This window comes from Motacilla alba, chromosome 4 (assembly GCF_015832195.1).
Source record: "Motacilla alba alba isolate MOTALB_02 chromosome 4, Motacilla_alba_V1.0_pri, whole genome shotgun sequence".
Classification (NCBI taxonomy): Eukaryota; Metazoa; Chordata; class Aves; order Passeriformes; family Motacillidae; genus Motacilla; species Motacilla alba.
Window position 1 is genome coordinate 22,510,197 of NC_052019.1, and position 17,830 is coordinate 22,528,026.

Sequence of the window (17,830 nt, forward strand, 5' to 3'; positions counted from 1 at the left end):
GTCTCTTTCATGTTCTCTTTATGGACCACTGAACCTCAGTCTTTCTTTCTCCTGTTCCTTCATTATGGAAAATGGTTTGTAAGTTACAGCTAGAGGACAGGTTTGAGCATCTTTAGATGCAAGGGAGAACTAGGCTTGATTCCATTGCATCCTGAATACATTTTATTGGGGGTACTGGAAAACAGACACCATTGCAATTATTTTTCCTTATTGAACGAGAGTTATGACTGAGTTCTGTGAGGAAAATGTGCAGTTTTGAAGCTGGCAATAGCTCCAGTGAAATTGTGATCCAGCAAGTGCTGGCTTGGAAAGCGTTTTCCTTTGTGGTTTCTTCCTTTCTATCTGCAAAACACTTTGTAAGGTTGTAATGTAAATAAAATTCTGATAGCATGTAATTTTTAAAAAATGTTATTAATGGAGTTACTTTGAGGAAAATGGGTTAATATAAAGTTCAAACAAACAAACCAGAAAAAAACCACAACGTATTAATCCAATTGAGAATGTGCTAAATTGTGATACGGAGATACAGAATAATTTCCTGAGCGTTTGTTCATTGACCAGCGACCTACCTATTCCAGTTCTGTTTTTCTTTTTCAAAGACAGCTGGTTAAAGAGTTGCTTTCACCGAGTACTTCTGGCTCATTCCCTTTAGAATGCCACCCAGCCAGCCAGTATAATGTTGTCCGTGGTTACATGGTTACATCTTTGTATGAGCCCTGATTCAGTTTCCAAAATGGCCACAAAGAATTCTTGTTCCAGCCTGTTAGAGGGCCGGTGGTGGGGCAGAACAAGTGACTCCTGGGCTAGAGGAAACGGGGAAGAAGTCGACACATAAATAAATGGCTAACCACGGCTTCAGCAAGAATATTTAACATAAAGTCCCCCAAGGGAAATCAGTAGGCAGGTATCTAATTTCTGATCCATTATTAGATTTAGCTCTGAATTAAATACCAAACTGCTTGGCTTTTTTAGCTATCTGGGTACATGTAAAAAAAAAAAAAAAACAAACCCCAAAACCAAAACATATGCTAAAACCCAAGACCAAACCACAAAGTTCCCCTTTACAGAAAATCTTCTGTTGGAAATTTAGACTTTGGTTTTGAGGAGCTCTGTCTTGAAATGAGTATCTTACACCAAGGAATGAGATAAGTTTCATGGTGGATTTAGCCCCAGGCATGCTGCTCAGTTCATGACATCTTAGTGGAAGCAGGGGTCAGGATGCAGATATTGTGAAACCACATCCTTTCAAATGTTATGGTAGATCCCACAGTATTTTATAGGTTGCCTGCATTGTTGAAAACTAAGCAGTACTCAGTTAAAGAACTGTGAGCAAGAAAACATGCTTCCCACAGTGTACATCATTAGGATTCATTTCCTTTATCTCCTAGGGCCATGCATTCCTTTTACATTTTCTCTATTCCTGTTTTTTCCCAATCTTCTGAGTTTGTGTGTACAGATGGGAATCATTTTTCTCCCCATCTACCCTCGCTTTTCACTTCTGTTGACTTCTGATGTGCTAGATCTCATATCAGACACAAGGAGTGCAATAGAGCTGGTGGTGTATCAATGTGTTTGTGGTTTTTTCCCTTGCATGCCCGTATACTTTTACTAGCTGAGTTTTGTTCTGGCCCCCTTAGGTTAAGGGTGAAACATAAGTGGCAGAGAGGGGTTTGGTTCCTTATTGCCATCCTTCCATTACTTTTTCACTTTGCAGGGCCTTGGTGGATGTTCTTCCTTAACCGTCTGACAGCACTACCGATACAAGTGATGGGCTGATCTCTGTGTCTCACTTACTTGAAGAGTACAACATGAAATGATTATACATTTTCCTCAAGGGTCTAGATTGTTTTGGAGGGAGAAAGAAAATATGAAGAAAAATAAAATAGCAAGGGAATGTATATTAAAACAAATAATGCATATCAACTTTAAAATCACACGTGATTTTTATTTTATCCTTTGTAGATAAAATTTCACCAGAATATTGTGTGAACTAAGATTTCTGTTATTGTCTTCAGCAGAACCTCCAACAGCAGTCACACCTTATCATCTTGTCAGACAATGGAGCCCTGTACTTCAGATGAATTTTTTCAGGCTCTCAACCATGCTGAACAAACTTTTAAAAAGATGGAGAATTATCTTAGACACAATCAGCTGTGTGATGTGGTGTTAGTTGCTGGTGATCGTAGAATTCCAGCTCACAGGTAAGTTTATTATAATTTGAAATAACTTCATTACTTCATAATTATTTACAAATGCACCTTCAAAGTGTGTCCCGTGTTTTGTTAAAAAAATGTCAGAACATCCTAAACAATTCAGAATACTTTAAACATGTATATACTTTTTAACATTTATTTGGAAACGAAAAGTTTATTTTTCTGTTGTATGCAATACAGAATAAAAAAGTTCAGGTTCTTTTTGTTTCTAAGTATACTTATGATATTTGCATAACAAACCCCCAGAAGTCCCAAATACACTCCCAGAATATTATAAGTTGTAGTGGTTTCTTTACCATAGAGTGATGTAAATTTTTTTCTTAGATTTAATTTTGTTTAATTTTTTCTTTGTACTAGCAGATATGCTATTGGAGTCACAAATAACAATAAGGACAGTCTTCTGTTCACATAAAGGTTTTTTGCTCCCGTAGTAAGAAGAGTCCTATGATGGGAGACTTCTGAACAGTATTAGAGATCTAAATTAGTTCAAACATTACCCTCTCTGTCATCTGTGTAATCAACAGATCATATGTGTGCTGCTCAAAATCCAGGAAAATACCAAAGATTGCAAAACACAGGTGTGTGTGTAGCTGAAGCACATTATGATATTTAATGCACAGAATTTATAATTTTAATAGGAGCCTAGGTATAAGCTGTGGTTTCTTATTTCTTTAGAGAACTGACTTCGCTTCTCCAGTTTGTGCTACTGTATCTATTTCTGTAGTGTATGAGGCATATGCTACTACTGCTCTGGACTTCTCTTCTGAGGAGAAACATCTAGCTTAGTTAAAGTCATTCTGTGTTAAATATGTATCAAAGTTAAAGCCCAAGAAGCACACTTTGTGCTTGTAGCAGGAAGTGGGAGGCTTATGATTCTCTGTTGTTCCCTTTATAATGTTGGAGCAACTTACAAAGAAGCTTTGCATTTTGCATAATAAGTTCTTTCTCTAACTGTTTTGTTTTCACAGAGAAACATAGCAATAACCGCAGTCTTAATCTCAGTAGATCCAAAGTATCTCACTGAAAACTGATTTTTTTCAGACTGGAAAAGATAAATATGGAAATCTTAAATTTCATTTAAATTTTATAGAAATTCAGTAAGATGACTGCCTTTATGAATTTGTAGTAGCCAATGCTATAAGAAAAAACCTCTGTAGTATTTTTTGCTGCCTCCATACAAGTTCTGACTTTTTTAGTATTGACTGCAGGCAGGATCAGTCAGTGCATTTCAGAAAACCAATGATTATTTTGTCTTGAGACTTAATAAGCAACAGAATATGTATTAAATACATCTTAGCTGATTGGCTTGGCATTCTAAGATGAGCAAAAAACCAGAAATTTCACTTACACTGGACATCTTTGTTTTCCTTTATTTTTTCATAAGAAAGATAAGAGTTTTTCATAGTATGTGGTCACAAAGAGCTGGTATGGAAGAATATTCTTCATTATTAATATTAATCACACTCATATATAGAGAGGAGTATTCAGATTTTCAGTTTTGAACTTGGTATTTTTAATAATTCCTGTATTTTTTAAATTATCGGTTCCTACTTTTTATTGAGTGCTGTGAGGTGCATGATGTATGTTTTTAGAGAAAAGAGACATTAGTTTGGTGTCTGCCTTGGTAATAATCACAGGTAATACAATACTGTAAAATTCTGAGAGGTTTTGTATCTATTTGAAGAACTCAGGCTATGAGTCTACTACAAATAAAAGCATCACATATAGTCATGATTTTTCTGAATACGGAATTCTCAATTGTTCCAAAAGTGTTAATCTTCCTTGTCTATGCTGAAATTATAGCTTAAATCTTATTTACAAAGTCAAGCAGCAAGTAGGAAAAGGGGACCATTCTCTACTAGGAAGAAATGTATTATATTCCCACCCCTTCAGCTTGCAGCTCCATAAGGAAATTTTGGATACTTTGAGTTAAATAATTTAATTAATTTTCCTAACATGTTTATTTTGTGTCCACTGCAATTTCAGATATCTGCCATTTATTATGTTCGTATTTATTATATTCAGCTAACTGCTATATCCATAATAAAAGCTTGTTTTGTTTAGTAATAACCCACTGATTAGAACATACATGTAAGAAAAGGGAAATGTGTGTAAATTCCTGCCCAGAGGGCATTTAAAACCTGCTCCACATCCTTTAATCAGCAGTCTGGGCAGAGCCATTGTCTCTTTCTGTTGACACTGAAAGATGGAAATACAAAAGAGATGGGACTTAAGAAAAGAAGGCAAATGGAGCCTTGTGTACTCTAAGGTTTAGGAAAGTTGTTTGAAAGAGCCTGAACTCTTCAGTATCACCTTACAACTTCAGTGAATGTTGACAGTGAGTTTGCAAGGAGGGTTTTCAGCTGTTACACAGCCACAAACAGAGAGCTGCCTGGGAAGAGTCCCTTTTATCTTTCCGATCTTAAGCAGCATCACTTCATTCTGTCAGGTGAGACGAGTTTGGAGATACTAAACCTGTAAATTGCCAGGTTTGGTAGCTGTCATCATTTTACATAGTAATTGCTTTGGTGACCTAGAAAACTATCTAGATGATGCAGCTTGTGGCAGTTCCAACAAGTACGGGTTTTAAACTGTTTAACTGGCTCTCAGTGGAAAACTCTTCAGAATATATTAAGCCATCATCATAGATCGTTCTAATTTTGGATCATTACAAACCACTGAAATTAAAGACATCGGTAGCCTTGGAGCCTCCTGTAGGAAAAGAAAAATGTACTGAAACACCCAGATTTTTTCAGTATTTAGTGACAATTGAATATCAAATCACATGTGTATAGCAGTAATTGATTTTTATTGACTAGTGGGAAAAAGAAAAGGCCAGTTGGCTGAAAGTCTGCCTTTGTTTTCTTCTAGCTCAGTGTCACCTTCATGCATTGTCACTGTATATTTTAATCCCATTTCTTTCTTTGAAGGAACTTTTTTTTCTAAATGAGTTGAATTAAGAGAAAAGTGTAGATACCTCTTCTAAGGCTTTTCATGATAAAATCATTGCAAAACTGCTCTCAGGATAATTTGTGCTTTTTCAAATTACCTGTATTAAAATACTTCTGGGCTTCACATCTCTGTCAGCATATGCAAGTCACCCTCTGGAAAGCACCACTGTAAATCATGTATACCTCCTCATGGATCTGAACACTTTTGCAAAAATAGTAAATGGATTACATTTCTGTTAATTTCCTTCAGAGGACTCTTGAGTCTGGAAATTACAGGGAGAAATTTGCTGATATCAAACCTCTGATAGAAGGCATTGGGACCCTCGTGTTATTTTTTGGCATTTCTTCAGCAGCTGTTTCTAAAATGTACACAGTGTGGTGTTCTAAATAATAGTGCAGCTACCTAGTCCTGTTGCACCACTGGGGGAAGAAAAAAAGAAAAAACAACCCCCAAACTGTGATATGACTAAGTATTAAATTCTGTTTCCCATTGCAGAGGACCTGTCTTTTTCAAGCTCTGTTCTGTGTAGAAGTTCCAAGTCAGAACAGTCAGATGTGAATGTGTTAAGTTGGTTGTTTTGCCTTTTTAAATTCTGAATTTGACCGGCAGAGATAATTGGGTTGTTCAAACCACTTTCCCTTCCAGTAAGAACCCCTATTTTGTACTTAGAAATCTGGTCTTGTCATCTCATTCTAGCATCAAAAGCAGTTGCAGAAATTCTCCCTTGATACTTACATGAATGTACTCTCTAATTTACTCCACTTCTATAGATCTCTGAGAGGCAGTATTTTCATTTAAATGCAGATTTCATTAAACCTGAGGTTAAAATGCCTAAAAGTGATGCCCGGGCCATACCGTGGCTGAAAGTTCTGATTTTTCTTAGCTAGTCAGCTACAGAATAATTCTCATATTTCAATAACAGAATTTAATTTTTCTTTAAAAGACCAGAACTTTTTTTTTCTTTTACAAAACTTCAATCAAACAAGGTGTTAAAATAAAATGAATCTTTTTCCCATGCAATTGTAACTCTACTCTGTTGCCTCAGCAGCTAGAAAAAAAAGATTACCCTTTTTTTCTGTAAGCCTGACCAAATGGTCAATGATCAGAAAGTTCACAAGAAAAATATATTGTGAGATTAATTAGTCAAAATTTTATTACTTTGCAGTTAATTAACTAAGAGACTGCTCCTTGTATTTCATTACTTTATATATGTACCTGTAAATTCTCCCCTAAGCTCTGGTGCTCACCTTTTCATTTAGTTTTGCTCTGTTTTGTGGTTCCTGACCTCTGCCATTTTCACACACCAGTATAATGATTCAGCACAGCATAAGCTGCCTGAAGTATTAGATTAATTGAATGTATGCATATGGACTGTTTAATGTGTTTGCAGTAGGCTGGGTTCTTGGGCTTGCTGTTTGTATAGATCCATATGTATACCACATGTATTTATACTGAAATCCCTGTGGGCAAGGCAACAGTGAACTGCTACAGCACAAAAATTGATCTAAGCCACGAGGCCATTCCTGGAGGTCTCTTATTCCTCCTGAATAGTTATGGTAGGTTTCATATTCCTACCTCATATAATTTTCTCTTTTACCCCAGTCTCTGAACACATTGAAATTCTTCCACATTTCGCAGAGTGGCATTATTAATTGTTATGAGTGTTTACTCTCAATAATCCAAAGAAATGTCCATTGTGCACTAACATATTTACTTACACAGTAAAATAGTCAGGATTTTTAAAAATGCTAAATAGATACTCAAAAAAGAGATTACTCTGTATCATCTCCACATTTACTCTGATAAATTTTGTTATCAGTATTAGTAATTGAATGTATATGTGTGCACCAAGAGTAAAAGCATTTTAAAGCACTTTGAAAAGGACTAGTAAGTCATTCTTTCACATTTAAAAAAGTATCAAACATAATATAAATGAAAATCGATTCAATTTTATTTTAATAATGTATATTTATACTTCATTTCCAATTTATGTGGATTTGGGGGTGTTTATGTCTGTGTTGGCTATTAAAAGTCATTGAGCTTTGAAAGGGTAATTAGTTTAGATCAGTAGCAAATGTAGATTTAGTATCAGTACTTCATTATTCATAGAGAGAAACTAGAGCATGGAGCACTTTGTCAATTTTTAAATGTTTTTCTCACTACAGTGTTTCTTCAAAGGGCAAAGTAATGAATCATAAATTAACAAACATCAGGTTGACTAAGGTTTTTTTTCTTCTGTTTCTCTCCTTTTGTGCTGCATGTCGTACTCAGATTGGTTCTCTCCTCTGTTTCGGACTACTTTGCAGCCATGTTCACTAATGATGTAAGGGAAGCAAGACAGGAAGAAATCAAGATGGAAGGTGTGGAGCCAAAGGCATTGTGGGCTCTGGTTCAATATGCATATACAGGTAATTGAAAATGGGAATTTCATCTAATGAATTGTCCTCATGTGAGCGTTGTATTCCATTAGTAGATTTCAAATGCTCTTTACAAATTATTTACATTATTTACATTCTTACAAATAAATAAAAATAAATCATAGAATATCCTGAGTTGGAAGCAACCTACAAAGATTCTCAAAGTCTAACTCCTGACCCTGCTCAGAGCACCCCAACAATCACACCATGTGTCCCAGAGTGTTTTCCAAAGGCTTCTTGAGCTCTGTCAGGCTTGGTGCTGTGACGACTGCTTCCCTGGGTAGCCTGTTCCAGTGCCCAACCACCCTTTGGGGGAAGAATCCTTTCTTAATGGAAAAGGAACCTTTTCCTAACCCCCTTCAGGGCATTCCCTTGGGTCCTTTCACCAGTCAGCAGAGACAAGAGATCAGTGCCTTCTCCTCCCCTTCCCTGGTGAGAAAGCTATAGACAGCAGTTAGGTCTCATTGCTGTTACCTGAGACAGCCTGATAGGATAAAGTTTCTCTGATAATACTACATTCAGTTAGTTAATAAAGTATGTGAATCTATTAAATATATAATGACAAACCTATTATGTGAATCTATTAAATGTACCATGACAAAAAAGGAATCTCATTAGGATTCCCTTTCCTTACATCATTGTAGATACTAATTTTGTAAACTATTAGTTATCTAATGCTGAGGGTGATGTTTACTAAGCCTTCCATTAAAGTAAATAATTCTGTTGCCTTGGAGTTTTAGGGAATTTGTAAGATTATAAAAGCAAACTAATGTGATTTTCTTTTTGATGTTACTAGGTCGCCTTGAATTAAAAGAAGATAACATTGAGTGCCTGTTGTCTACAGCCTGCCTTCTTCAGCTCTCTCAGGTTGTAGAAGCATGCTGTAAATTCCTAATGAAGCAGCTTCACCCATCCAATTGCCTTGGAATCCGATCTTTTGCTGATGCACAGGGTTGCACTGACTTGCACAAGGTGGCTCACAATTACACTATGGTATGTTGTTACATTAAGTATCATCTGTTTTATTTAGTAAGGAAAATACAGAATGTTTTTCTAAATATAGTACTAATGCTTTTCCCCGAGAAGGCCTTCATAGTTTTCAAATGAGAATGTGTTCCCATGATGAAAAATGACAAAATAGCTGCAAAGTTGCTGGTTTAGATTTGGAAGGAAATACACAAGCACAGATGCCCTGTAACAGAAATGGAATAGTGGGGTATGCATTTAATGACATATTTCAAAAGCTTGTTCTTCTTTCTGACAATCAGAAACTACAGACTTCACAGTGGGGAAGCTGCCATCGCCTATTCCAAAATTACACATGACTAAATGGAGGTGTAGAGTTCATTTTTTGTAATGAACTGGAGTAATCAGGTTCTAAGATATACTTGGGCTATGAATGTGGGCATTCAGCAATATAGATTCTGCATCATCCTTAATAATTTAGGAATGGGATGTCAGGCATCAAATAATTTAATCCTAGGCTAGGTAATATGTGACTAAATACAAACTTGCCAATTATATTTTTGAGTTAACTTATAGAAATTCAGACCTACCAACTTAAATAAACTTCATCTGTTTAACAGTCATCCTTTTATTTTAATACAAAATGTTCTTTTATTCTTCTCACAAGTGTATTTTAGTAAAGTTATCAGAAGAAGGCAGAAGAACTATCTCTGAAACAAGTCAGTTCATCTGCTCTTTGCAGTTTTGTGAGGCATTTTGCTCACTTGTTGATGAAATTTTGCCTAAGTAAGCTCTTGGGATCTGAACGAGGGCATGTAGATACTGCATAAGAGATGTGGGAATGAAGATAGTACTTAATTTGCTTGTGTGTCGTGGCATTACCTTGCCATTAAGTCATTGGCTTAAATCCAAGAGTTGTAATTTATGTGTTGTAATTAGTATTAGAAATCCGTGGCTCTTCCTCTTGCTGCCTTAGGTTTTGCTGGTTTAGAACCATTTTTTTATTTAAATTACTTCTTAGCTTTAATTAATTTAGTTTAGTATGTATAACAGTTTAAGATAGTTTTTTTTTTCCATATATAAGACAATGTTCTCCTGCAGTGAATGGATGTCTCAGATATTTAATATCATGGACACACAAATTTACTGAGGCTGATCAATAAATAAGGTGCAGATTGTAACTTAGATGTTTTTATTCTTGGTCTTCATTATTGCAGAAACAAAAATAAGGAGACTGCAGTTAGGTAGAATATGCAATGAAACAGTAAAGTAAATGTGGCTTATGCCTTTGAGGAGTATTAGAATTTATGCTGAATGAGACCAGTGATAGAAAAAATATGTGAAAAGAGCAGCTCCCTCCTCTGATCTACTTGTTCTTTTTCAGAATAAGCATGTATTTTAGTCTGGGCTATTGTCATGTCCTTTAAAAGTGAACTGCCAAGATCAGAATAAGAATAATAAGATCAAGTAAGAATTATTAGACTCATGCATCCGTAAAGGGGAATGTTGGCATTCCATCTTAGTATTCTGACTGGCAATTCATGACTTAGGGAAAATAGGGGCTGTGAACTTCCTAAAAGCCATTCTTTTGCAGCACCTATCTATTGTTCAGACCAGAGGAAAATAGTTCTGTGCCTTTTGGCTGTTGTTTACTTCGGTGGCAAAATTGTTGCTTTAAAGGCTTTGATGTGAATGAAATTCAAATTAGGTGGATTTTAAAAAGCCATTTTCAAAACTAATTAGTTGTGCTAGATGAATTTTTCCCAAGGCCTCTTTTAATGTTGTTTAGTTCCAACAGAGACATTAAATTGAATTTTAGTAATAATGAGTAATAGAGAAGAAGCTTCTTTATTTTGAAATTAATGTTGTTATGGAAACTGCGTAGAAATGTCTAGTCCAATTGAATCTTCAATTAAAATAAATCCCCAAGTAATTTCATTTGTTTAAAAGATGTTTGAAAAAGAAAAATGTTCAACACTAGTATGTGCTAGGTACTTGATGCTCTTTCCATTAAGAAGTATTAGAATGTAAGGGTTAAGTACAACTGTAGTAGCTGGCAAAATTCTCTTTGTTAAAACAGGGAATTATTTTTATGCTGCATTGGGCTGCATAGAATAGTGTGGGATTATACTGAGTACAGTTTATAGTTCTGGTTCTTTTAAAATACTTGTAGTAAAAGTTATTGAATAGTGTAAAATACTTAAATTTTAATTTACACATGTTATTTTCTGGGAGTTTTTCTTTGACAGAAAAGAAACCCTGATTGCCATTTAATATTTTTACAAGTAAAACAACTTCTCTGTTGTAAAGGTTTTTATGACACATGTAATAAGTTTGTAATCATCTTACCTGCTTCATTAAAATACCTTTTTACATGAGGTTTGAAATTCAGGTGAAATGAGCATTTGTTTAAACTGGAGGATGAATCAGTGAGTGATCCCATTAGGTCTACCTTTGTTAATAGGGTTCTTCTGTCTGAGTAAAGTACATTAGTCATTGGAAAGCATCTGTGATTTAAAAAAAAAAAAGAAGAAGGATTTGAATGTTGAATTTCTTTATATTATGCTAAAAGGACTGAAGTGTTGCATTACTTTATTGCTTACTGTGTTGACAGTTGATAAATTGTTTTGACAGAAGGGAACAGTTTATCAAAACTGGTCGATTATTGGCACACACAAACTTAAGCTTGAAAAATCCTTAATATATATGAAGTGAAACATGAAATGAACTGAAACAATTCATAGTGAATTTAATGTTGTATAAAAAGCATCTCTGATTTTTACACATCACAATTCTAAAACAGAGTTGATAGAATCAAGAAATGTATCTGAGTAAAGATATCTTTTGGGCAAAGGTTACTCTGTTTTGCTGTGGTTTATATATAGTATTTGGGTCATACAGTTATAAATTTAGGAATTTTACTAGACTGGCCAGTATTGTATCTGCTTGCTTTAGCGAATTTGTAATAGCATTTTTGCACAAAATGCTTTCTGCATATTTTTATTGCTGTCTTAAAAGTCAGAACAAACATCCCTTTTTGACATCTTGTTTGTTTGAAACAGTTGATAGTGTACCTTGAATGAAAACCAATAGATCCTTTTCCACAAAAAAAAAATAAACAAAAGGGAAGTTAATACTTTGAGATGAGGAAAAGCTAGCCTGTGTTATTTCCAGAACATGAAATATCTGTGTTGACTAGTGAGGTGTTCTTAGGTAAATGTCAGTAGCTTCTTCAGTAGCCAGATTTTAACTTCCTGATTTACAGCTAAAAAAGAAAGAGCAGACATTCAAAACTTTGTGCGATGATGCCTGAGTTAGTCCCTGTGTAATCATTGTTGATCAGCTATGCATGCTTAAAGCAGAGTGAAAAGTCATTTTGATTTTCATCAGAAGTCTTCAGAAAGTATGTGAACAGTGATAGAATTACAAGATTCAGATGAAGTTAGTTTTGGAATTCGTGTGATTTCTGAGCAAGCCAATGGATGTATAAAAAGAAAAACTTAAAAGAACAGAGTAATAGATTGGGTCCAAGCACAGAAACCTAGGTAGTTCTGCAGAAGAAAATGTGTGGCACACTTAGATTTGCTTTCTTCTGTAAGACAGTAGCTGGGTAACAAAAAATAGTGGAGTTATTATTTGGAAGAGAAAATGAAAGAGGTAGAATTTGTCCTTTTTTTCTTGCAGTAGTCAGGACAGTTTTTTCTTTTGTTAGTAGGGGACACGAAGAGAGGAGAAATTTAAATGCCTTCTGTCCATAAAGGGCCATAAACAAAAATTGTGATAGTGCCTAAAACAAGGATTTTACATTCTTGCACCTGAAATTGCAGTCCAAAATATCCTGCTCAGTAATCAGCTGACTTGGAAAATACTCATTCACTTCCTTTTCACTTGTGCAAACCCAAGATACTTTTGTCTTTCAAGTTCCCTCAGTCCTGCCTAGCACAATAGATCAGTACTGCCTTGTCAAGACTGAATGGGTTTCTGCATGCTGCTCAGTCTTTTTTTGGAATCCAGAAACAGTGCAACGAGAAGTCAAGCTGCAATACTTGCACTCTAAACAAACCCTGCACACAGTGCAAGTATTCAGTTAGTTGATTGTTTAGCACATCAGTGAAATCTGAGTAAAAGTAAAGAAGGTGGTATCTGACAGCTGTTTGACTATTAACAGTCAGATAACTCAGTTCTTAGTGAATTCATACTTAGTTGACCAGTGGACTGAAACAGTCAGCAGACAAAATAACGTTTCCTGATTGCCCTCATTCAGATCCTGTGAGTCAAACACCTCTTGCTTTTTGGTTACCCAAGTTCAGGCTTCAAGCAGAGCCCCGTGGTTAGAGCTGCCTGTTGGGCAGCCTCAGTCCCTCTCAAGCTGCAAGTGTCTGATGCTCTCCAAGGTTTTCATCCTTCTGACACAGTGTGCAGGGAGACCAACCACCTCACTGCATCCCACTGGAGGGATTAAGTATCTTTTAGAAATGCACATCAGGGCATCTTATTTTTTATGTGCTCCTATATTTTTTGTTCTGTACCAAGTCCAAGGCAGATCTGTGGTTAAGAGTATCAGTATTAATCCCTCTGCAGCTGCTGAAGGATGAATTTGAGGTTATGATATGAATGAGCAGTACCCAGCATTGAGCATGAGGACTGCATGTCCCTGTCTTGGTTAAAACATAAGCCTCAGCTTATGTAGGCTACTTATTTGACAAAGTTTCCAAGCTCGTTGAGGAGCTAATTTGGGGTTGGGAAATTCTGTTTAGTTTCAGGATCAGAAAGAAAGGGATTGAAACTGCAGACTGTTTGTTCTCTGAAATATCCTGTTCTTCCACAGAGAGTTCCCATAAGAAGAAGGAAAGAAAAGGCTAATGACGAGGTTAAGAATGCTAGGAGATACACTGGCTTCTTCTTTTTGTCTTCAGAATCTCTGTCTGTGAAGGAAGAGGAATTTTCAGATTCTGGTTATAAAAAAAAACAGACATAGGACAAAGAGTGCCTGTATTCCCAGTGGAATGCTTTGATACTCTGCTCAAAAGGAGTCTCTGCTTTAAAAGTAGAATGGGAGCAAGAGGAAATTGAACTTGTTCCCATCAGAAAGCAGTGGTCTGCAAGCAACAAGAAGGAAAATCAGGCTTTTTACACATAACAGCTGTTGAAGTGATGAAATCCAGTTGGAAAAAAGCTTTCCAAAGAGGATCCCTGACTGACTTATGCAAGATCAGCTTGTTGTTGCCTCCAGAGACAAAAGAACTTTTCATGCAAGTGCTTTCCCCCTTCCTCTTCCTGTGATCTGGATAGACAGTTTGGAAAGTTTAAGGTAGTAAGTGTTGGGTGTTCTTCTCTGTCAGAGCTCACTGCCTGTTCATTCAGCAAAACTAAAAGCACAGCTCCAGCTTGCATACTCTCTAGGAAAAAGAACCAACAAAAAAGCAGCCAGTGGAAACAAATTACTCAGTGGAATATGAATTCCTATGAACTGTGTGTTTAAACTGTGGAAATAATTTTGATCACTTCTAAGATTCAATTTTACTGCCAGGCATTTAATATCAGAGTGAAATAAATAGCAATGCATGTGTAGTGCTTCTGAATATTGGTACAGTTCCTTTCACTGATTTTAATTCATCTATTTGAATAAGTTCAATTTCAAAAGTTAAATTTAACTTTTAGTTTGTAATACAAATAGTTAAATTAATTAAAGAGGAAAAGACAACTCTATATCCCTTCTACTATAGCTCTCACTTGGAAATACTTTTTTGTGTAGACAATTGGATCTTTGTTGTAGGAAAGCTTTTCAAATATTAAATATTTTCAAATATTAAATGTGAAAGTTTTCTTTCCAAATTCTATCCGCAAGTAGAATTATGTACACCTATAGCATTTTGAGTTATTTTCCTGATTTCCAGAATTACCCATGGAGTGGAGTAACTTTGATCTTTCCCCTTATAAATCTTGTAGCCATCCTCTGTACATCTGGCTTTCATGTAAGATGGACTATTTACACCTAATTAGTTTTTTCCTCTTAGCTCAGCTTTTTTTTTTATTAGTCAGTATCTTTGGAGTACTGAGGTATAGCTTTGAAAGCATTAGACCAAGCAATAAAAAAGAAGTTTTAACTTTTTTGCTTTGTTGTCATGATGCCCATTGCATGCATAATGCCAAACTGTACTATTGTTTTTGTTGCCACTTTAAATACTAAATTCAGACCTGTTTTGCAGTGCATTTCATGCTTCTTCTTGTGAGCTTCTCCCCTTTTTTGACCTAAAAATCCTTTTTTCTTTCCAGTATGTTCTTCTAATCTACAGGTTTTTTATTAGCATGCAATTCTGTCTTTTTAAATCACTAAACAAGGCACTAAGGCTGATTTTCATATTAGGCCCACTTAGACTTCTGTGTTTGTGGATTTAACACATTTTGTTCTCCAGGTGTTTTAGAGGTGCATGTGATGGCAGACCAAAACCAGCACCCCATTAGCTGGCTATCTAGTGCATTTAATAAATTGATTGTAACATTGTTATCATCATGAAGCTACTCTGAGTTTTGAGTGTGAATTTAGGTGCATTTCGAGCTACCAAAATAAAAGAATATGTTGTGATTTTACTTTTCTGCTTTTGCTTGCTTTGCTTTGCTACCTTGTAAAGGTATATGGGGAGATGGGATAGAAATAACATCACCCTTTTGTGTTACATCCAGGTTTTTCACTGTAATGGTGCTGATTGTGTGTTCATGGTGCTGATCGTGTTTCTACATACTTCTGCTATTCCAGCTTAAACTGATCAGAATCCTTACAGAATATGCTGCAAATCCTCATATTATAAAGTAATCAGATATCAGCGTAGGATATGTTACATATTATGAATTTCTTATTTTGGAGTAAGGATTTGTTGCTGAAAATGACAGGATGAAAGTTAGAAGATTGAATCCTATCAGAATAAATATTGTTAGTGTAGCAAGGCATGTGTAATATTGTGGATTCATTGTAAGTTTTGCTCCCCAGTCAAATAAACTTAAAATAATCCGTTTAAAATCAACAATAAAATTGTTAGTGTTGTTTATTTTCTCTGAAAACTTACTGCCACATTTTCATCTAGCAGTAATGAAAACAGTTACATATGCCCAATTGTTGTAGCATGTTGTGCTCTTTGCTTGACAGCAGGAACAAACTGCATTTTTTTAACTGTACTTCAGAAAGTATTTCTTCACTTTGCCAGTGCCAAGATAGTAACACCCACAACCTATGGCTCATTTCTGTCTGTCTGTCTGTACACTTCCCTCAGTTGTTTCAGCACATCTGTCTGTGGGACTGAATGATTGAGCTGGGGAAATGATCAGGGATAAAAATCATTCAGTACCTAAACTTTTTTTTTGGTCTTCCTCCCAAGTCAGTACTCCAGTGGGACAACTGAGAGATGGCGTGAAGGGAGGGAAAAGAGGGGAGGACACAGCAGATGTTCCATAAAATGTCTTCAAAGTATGATGTTGCCTCTATTAAAATACTTTTCTTTTTCAGGAAAACTTCATGGAAGTAATTAGAAATCAGGAATTTCTGTTATTGCCAGCCACTGAAATTGCTAAGCTTTTAGCAAGTGATGACATGAATATTCCTAATGAAGAAACTATACTGAATGCACTACTTACGTGGGTTCGACACGATTTGGAACAGAGAAGGAAAGATCTCAGTAAACTCCTGGCTTACATTAGACTGCCTCTGCTTGCTCCACAAGTAAATTGTTCAGTTCCTCTCTAGTTTATACCATGGTTACAGTGAGCATAATGTCTGCAGTGTAATTATATTGATAGTGACAAACCATAAAATTTGTAGTGATCTGGATTTTTAGAGCTGCATGTAAGAATTTAGCATCTTGTATAGGCATGATAGTTTGTGTCTATGTAAACTGCAGCATATTCTGATCCTAGGACAGAAGAAGGGGGGGAGCTTCTGGAAAAAGTTGTTTTTCTTGCCTATAAAAATGCTTATGAAGGATATCTTTGTCACTAGAAGCCATGTCCTTTTAAAATTTCTTCTATATGGAACTTGCACGGTTTATTTGGCTCATTACATTTCCTTCGTGTGGAAATAGCTAGGAAACACAATTTGAATTAATTGTTTGGAGTGATTTTTCTTCTGTTAACTCTTGATAGGCCATCACTGCATACTTCTTGTTTTCCCAGTCAATACTTTTTCTCCTTCTTGGAGAAGATTAACAGAAAATGTAGAGGAAGCTTTGGGCTCAGTTTGTTTAAATAGTTGGGAATTACAGTTTTTCTAGTCCCATAGGAATGACTACTCTTGTTAGTCTCATACTGATTCCCTCAAAGGCAGGCAGGCCTTGCAGAGAGACCTCCACAGATTAGAGGACTGGGCAATCACCAACTATACAAAATTTAACAAGGAAAAGTGCCAGACTCTGCAAATGGCATGGGGCAACCCTGGATGTACAGACAGACTGGGGAATGAGATGCTGGAAAGCAGTGCCATGGAAAGGGATCTGGAGGTCCTGCTCAACAGAAAGCTGAATGTGAGTCAGCAGTGCCCTGGCAGCCAGGAGGGACAGCCCTGTCCTGAGTGCATCAGGCACAGCATGGCCAGCCAGGCAAGGGAGGGGATTGTCCCCCCCTGCTCTGTGCTGGTGCAGCCTCATCTTGAATATTGTGTGCAGTTGTTGGCACCACAATGTTAAAAGGATCTAAAGCTGTTAGAAAGTGTCCAAAGGAGGGCAGCAAAGATGGTGAAGGGCCTTGAGGGGAAGTCCTCAAGTATAAGAAGTGACTGAAGTCACTTGGTGTCTGTTCAGCCTGGAGAAGAGGACACTGAGGGGACACCTTGGTGCAGTTACAACTGAGGGAAAGAGCAGGAGGGGTAGACACTGATCTCTTCACTGCGGTGCCAGAGACAGGACCTGAGGGAATGGTGTGAAGTTGTATCAGTGCAAATTTAGGTTGCATATTAGGAAAAGGTTCTTCACCCAGAGGGTGGCTGGGCACTGGAACAGGCTCCCCAGAGAAGTGGTGACAGCACCAAGCCTGACAGAATTCAAGAAGTATTTGGACAATGCTCTCAAGCACATGGTGATCCTTGGGGACATCATGTGGGGTGCTGGGAGTTGGAGTTGATGATCCTTGTGGGTCCCTTCCAACTCTTACTTTGTGGTTCTGTGACTCACTACCTGATAGCAAGTTTGTAAACTTTGATTGTTTTTATTTGTTTTTTCCTTTCTTATCTTTCCTTCCTGGATCTTCTTTAGTAATATTTGTATATTGGTGTTTACTATATAGTCAAAGGATTTTGCT

The 17,830-nt window shown here is 36.4% G+C and overlaps 1 protein-coding gene across 4 annotated transcripts in view; it reads left to right on the forward strand.

Annotated features, from left to right (window-relative positions):
- The window catches only part of KLHL5 (kelch like family member 5), a 48,149-nt gene that overhangs the window by 18,483 nt on the left and 11,836 nt on the right, over positions 1 to 17,830 (forward strand). For 2 of the 4 annotated variants that reach the window (XM_038134401.1, XM_038134399.1), the window contains 4 exons: positions 2,019 to 2,201; positions 7,437 to 7,573; positions 8,379 to 8,575; positions 16,050 to 16,262. In XM_038134401.1, the coding sequence (XP_037990329.1) occupies positions 2,059 to 2,201; positions 7,437 to 7,573; positions 8,379 to 8,575; positions 16,050 to 16,262 (690 nt within the window). In that variant the 5' untranslated portion in view covers positions 2,019 to 2,058. Of the gene's footprint in view, positions 1 to 2,015; positions 2,202 to 7,436; positions 7,574 to 8,378; positions 8,576 to 16,049; positions 16,263 to 17,830 lie in introns of all 4 variants that reach the window. The other 2 variants (XM_038134400.1, XM_038134398.1) reach the window with 1 other exon arrangement.